Genomic DNA, 5,549 nt, shown 5'->3' with positions numbered 1-5,549 from the left:
AATTATGATTCCTGTAATTCAAATAAAAGCAAGAAGCAGTATCCACAAAGAGTAGTCAATTGCAACAAGTTCGCAAATACTTCCTAACAGAACAGATAAATCAAACATGGTGGGGTGGGGGCATAAAAAATGGGAAAATAATTTGTACAGTCCTCGAATTTGCAAGTGCGAAGTCCTTTGAAAAAATTGTGGGACCCTGCTTTTTTCCAAAGGGACTGCATCAAGCTTGCACAACTTAGAACTGTATCTAGCATTATTAAAAAAAAAATGTCAATCCTTGCGACTGAGCAGGCTAACCATCCAAAGAATAAAAGCACTGAGGTTTCTTAATTCTGAATTTCTGAGAATGACAAGAAAAACACCTGTATTTGAGCTTGAAGCAGGTAGGAAGCTTCTGGCATCCATATCAATACATTATAACAAATCTGAAGCTGATGGAATTGAATTGATCAAATTTTTCGGAACTCTATCCCCCGCTATGCTGATAATAAAACCATCCACGATTAGTTCATCATCCACCATGATTAGGCTGCTAACATTGACCATTATTGGCTGATTAACTAACCGCTAATGGTTTTGTTACATTATAGAGCAATATTAGTATTCTTCACCAGGAATATGATAAACTGAAAGTTACATTAAATATGCAATGGTCGATATTTCACTCTTATGTTCTTTTATTTTTATATCACAAACACTTATGTACATATTGGTCGTTAACATCATTTTATAACATATTGGTTGTTATTCACATATCAAAAAACAAAGTACTCGAGGAAATCATCCACAGTTCTCTCAAGAAACTTCCAATAGAGTTCATAGGATCATCTTGCTGCACAGCAAACACCCTGGAAAGGCAAACAGAAATTATTTCAAGAAAACACAAGCAAACAAACAAGAAAAAAAAAATGGGCTTGGGGAAGTGACATTACTAATTGAAGTGAATGGCCAAAATCTTGCACGTTTCCATCTTTTAGAGTAGAAACGGCCTAAATTTAACGTAAGAGAAAGAGACGAGCTGCGTACCTGATGTCAAAACTAGACTAATCTTCATTTCCCTTGTTGATTTGGTATTCAAACTACTTTATTCACCTGCGAGAAGCAAACGGCTAAATTTCACTAAGGTGTGCATCACGTACAATGCCATACCAATTTGTTCCAAAGCAGGAGAGAGAACCTAGGAACAAATCACCTTTCGTTTAGTAATATGTAAGGGAATATAGACAGATTACACTAACCCCTAGGGGTTGGCTCAAGAAGTAAAGGCCTTGGTTTTGGTGATATGCTCCCTCCAGGTCTAAGCTTCAAATCCTCTTGGGTGTTTACAATTTCTAGGGGCCATTGGACCAGGGGGAACCTTTATTTCAATTACCCAAGGTGCACTGGCGGGAAACACCTTGCCCCGAGGGCCTGTGCACCCCTGGGATTAGTGAAGACTTTGTTCCTGGACACTCGGTGCCAATAAAAATACATACATACATACATACATATATATATATATGCACAGATTAGACTACTTTTGTCTGCCTAAAAGCTAAGAAGTATTACCAGAGTTGTTTACTATCTAAGACCTACCATCCTAATAGATCCACAAGGCCAAGAACTTACAGTATAAAAACCATTGCTTGGGTACTCCATGTATCACCTACTCTTGTAAGGAAACAGAAGCTGCTTACCATTTCATGTTTAACAAGTGTTTACCATCATTGATTGAAACATCTATTCCCAGGTCTGGTGGGCAAGAAGCAAATATTAAAATTGTTTGGTAGTATGGATGGTATATTAGGAATGGAGGGACAAAAACATGATCCTCCCATAACTATATAAATCTTGACACAGAAAGTAGATCAAAAAATAAATCTTGACACAGAAGCAAGAATGTTCAGCCCATTTTAAGTTTATGGCTGGTAGAAAATTGACTGTCATTAATTTATCGGATTATAGATAACACTGGCCAATGCCACTTGATACATTGACTTATATCAACCTGCAGTTAATAGCTCCTATAGCAGCATAAAGACTCCCATGCAAAGTGGAGTACGTGAACACACAATCTAACAATATATGTTTGGTCTTGAAATCTTGTTGATCACAGGGCTCCCAAATCTCCTTTAAGAATTCAGTTAAAGGCTTGGATTGACTAGTTTATCATTATCCCACCATAACTATTTTTCACCAGATTTTTTTAAGTGATATTTTTCACCAGATTTAACTCAAAGGCAATAGAATAGAATGGTGTCCATCTTTTCATGCCAAGTAGTGCAAGTGACCTACCAGGTTAGAACTATGCTCAAAACTTTCCCATACAAGTTACAAGATGGCATTCAGTATGTGAGTCGTCGAAGGGATCTAGAGTCGCAGCATCAGACAATGGAGTATGACCAGCATGCAAGCATAGATAACCAAGCCTTGAAATTAACACAGCATCATTTGAATGAAATACATTACAGAAATTTTTGGGTGGCAGACTCAGACCATCCACATCATAAATGTAATGTACTATTAACAATTCAAATTAACAACAAAATGGTTTTTTGATCAGTCAAATTAGCAACAGATTATGATCCGAATAGAGAGAAAATGTATGATGCTCATTCTGCCTGAAATATTCAATAAAGAAAATCAACATTGCTCCATTAAAACTAAAACTACAACTTATCTTACCTCAGAATATGCACTTTTGGTTCCTAAATCATGCTTGCACACTGGACAGAATGTCCCCGACTTAGTCAACCATGAATTCACACAGCTTGAATGAAATTCTGTAACAAGAGTTCGAGTTAATTAGCACGCATCTAAAAACTCTGGATGTCTAGAAAGATGACTTTATACAAAATGTACTTCTCAGTTTGGATGGAATGATGTACCAAATGTGAACTGTCTCTACTTCATAAAATCATAACCAACAAAAGAATGTGGCAGCATATGGTAAACAGAAAAAGATTTACATCTGAACGTTTGCAAGTGCATAATATTTTTAACCATATGAAATTCTGTATTGTAAAGGGTGATGGTGGTTCAATGACAAGCTGAATGGTTCAATCCTTTTTCCATCAGAAAGCTTCTTCTAGTTCTTCCTCTCTAGACCTATGTGGTACTCTTACGATTGAAGTGACTTACGAGAGCTCCAGCTCATGACATACAAGATCATTAGGTAAAAAAGTATGCAACATTATGCTTGGTAATCTAGTATTGGATAGTAGCATTCCCAAGAGCATCGACATGCCACGGTAGCCTATGAACTCCATAGATTTCCAGAAAACAGAAAGATAGAAAAAGTATGCCACCATATGATGCAAGACTGGCAAGAAAACTCAACCGTAATTGCTCATAATCTAAATCAAGTGGCTAGAGTCCTACCATGTTGGCAGGGCAGAACTTTAAGAATTTCCCCATCTTTGTAATCCTCCAGGCAAATGGCACAAGTTTCATTAGTATGGCAATCCCTGGGATGTGCAGAGCCAAATGTGAAGCAGGGTAGAGCTTCCACAGTCTCAGCATCCACACTTTGTGAGCGAAGATACATTGTTTGCGAATATAATAAGCGTCTGGGTGTATAGAAGACTAACACCACAATAGCACATATGACAGTAAAAGAGATCAAAGATATTGTCAACACCGTCCATGCTGATTCATAATGCGATGAGAAGATGCAGCACTCGCCTTTTTCCTTTTGAGCATACTTATTTAGAATTTCACCAGTTGCCTTTGAAACAAAAACTGCATGCACCGTAATGTTTCCAGGGTTTATCATCACTGCAAACAAGAGACAGTCGGACATCCAAAATAGCTCAAACTTCACCATTCGTTTCAGTGGAAATAGTTGCATGCCTCTAAGATTTTAAGCCTCCATTTATATCATTTGCTAATCAAAAAGAGGGACTTTATGGTGTCTATTCAATTCATTTCTCCAAGAAGAAAACAAAAAAAGTCTAAACATTAGAGATGAATATTCAAAAGAAACATTTGACTAGAAAAAATAATTGTATGAAACCATATGCCTATGCATTTTAGAAACACCAAAGTAATATATTGATAAAAGGAAATTCCAATCAATTCAGTAGTACATCAATTCGGTACGTTATAAATGAAATGCAACAAAGAGAGGATTCAAGGGACAATAAGACTCACTGTACACCAAATTTCCCTTGTTTCGATCATCATAGACAATCGCGGCACGAAAGCCGGCATTTTGAGCGTTTCGGACCTTATCCTCGAACCCGCATCCACCCCTAATTATCAAAGCCAATCTCGTTCCTTCAGTTTTATTGGATCGAACACCAAATTGTAGTGCAGAGCAAGCGTTCGGTGGATCTGCTATGTGCAATGCTCCACATACACCAGAGCTACTGACAGCAACAGCTAACAAAAAAAACACTTAATGTTGTACATTTTCCAAGAAAACAAATAAATTTATAAATCTTAAACAAGGTAACGTTAGATATGACATGTGATTTCGGACAGAGCTCGCTCAATCAAATACGTCCATAGCAGCCTCCGTCTTCTTTTCTGAAGCGGCTTTCTCGCAGAAATTCTTAAATGGCCTAAATTGAAGCGAACAGTGGAATTTGGGCAAAGGCTAGAGTAAAGTCAGTTTTGTTTCTTGCCGACTAATTGGTAATAAGAACACCCAGCAACCCATTGTAGGTAAGAGTCATCAATTTATTTTCGCCAAGTTACCCATGTTTTCTCAGCAGCCAAACAAGCACGAGGGAGAGAGGAAAAAAATAGTTACCGTATTTAGCAGGAAGGTCGGGGAAAGAGGCGTGCAAGGGATTGAGAAAAACGGTGGCAGACGTAAGTGGGATGGCATATGAAACGAAAGCTAAGAATCCAAATATGGCTTCCCCCATCTTTTCTCTTCCCCTGCGTTTCTTCCTTTCGCTGACGGCTCTACGTGCTGCTAGTTCAGAATTACAGACAAAAATAGTACTTTGTGAGTTGGAAATGGTATTAGGCCCGTTTGGATACCGTTTCATTTTTGTCTTCTCTTCGCATCTAATCTCATCTCATCTTATTATTATAATTTTTTTAAATTCTTATACAAAATATAATAAATAATTTAATTTTTTTAAATTCTAAAATAATAATAATATAAAAAAATAATATTCTAACAATATTTTATTTAATTTTTAATTTTTATTTAATTAATCTCGTTATTTTCGTAAATGAAATAAAATAAAATAAGATGAAATAAAAATAAAAAATTATTAAAATATATTTTTTTAATATTATTTTTATTTTAAGATTTAAAAAAATTAAATTATTTATTTTATTTTATTTAAAAATTTAAAAAAATTATAATAATAAAATAAAAATAATTATAAAAATAAACTAGATTTAAAATCATCTTATTTTTTTCTCACTGTTCAAACAGGGCTAAAGGCGTGGTTTATTAGGAGAAAAACTAGACCAAGTTATCATTTATCTTTTTGCTTGTCTTGCAGACGGTGCAATAACTAACACCGGAAAATAATTATAATATCACGTTAACAAAGAAAAATTTTGTTAACGTTTTCTCAATTATAAGACAAATGATTTGTACAAAT

The 5,549-nt window shown here is 35.6% G+C and overlaps 1 protein-coding gene across 1 annotated transcript; it reads right to left on the bottom strand.

Annotated features, from left to right (window-relative positions):
• Positions 1 to 638: 638 nt before the first annotated feature.
• LOC108997654 (receptor homology region, transmembrane domain- and RING domain-containing protein 1-like) lies at positions 639 to 4,933 on the bottom strand. The gene is made up of 6 exons (XM_035682901.1): positions 4,736 to 4,933; positions 4,132 to 4,362; positions 3,361 to 3,756; positions 2,665 to 2,762; positions 1,027 to 1,092; positions 639 to 848 (listed from the first exon to the last, which is right to left on the bottom strand). The coding sequence occupies exons 1-5, from the start codon at positions 4,851 to 4,853 to the stop codon at positions 1,075 to 1,077; spliced, it is 861 nt and encodes a 286-aa protein (XP_035538794.1). The 5' UTR covers positions 4,854 to 4,933; the 3' UTR covers positions 639 to 848; positions 1,027 to 1,074.
• Between the last annotated feature and the right edge of the window lie 616 nt (positions 4,934 to 5,549).

Source organism: Juglans regia, chromosome 11, assembly GCF_001411555.2.
Source record: "Juglans regia cultivar Chandler chromosome 11, Walnut 2.0, whole genome shotgun sequence".
Lineage (NCBI taxonomy): Eukaryota > Viridiplantae > Streptophyta > Magnoliopsida > Fagales > Juglandaceae > Juglans > Juglans regia.
This window is presented reverse-complemented; position numbering and strand designations above follow the sequence as displayed.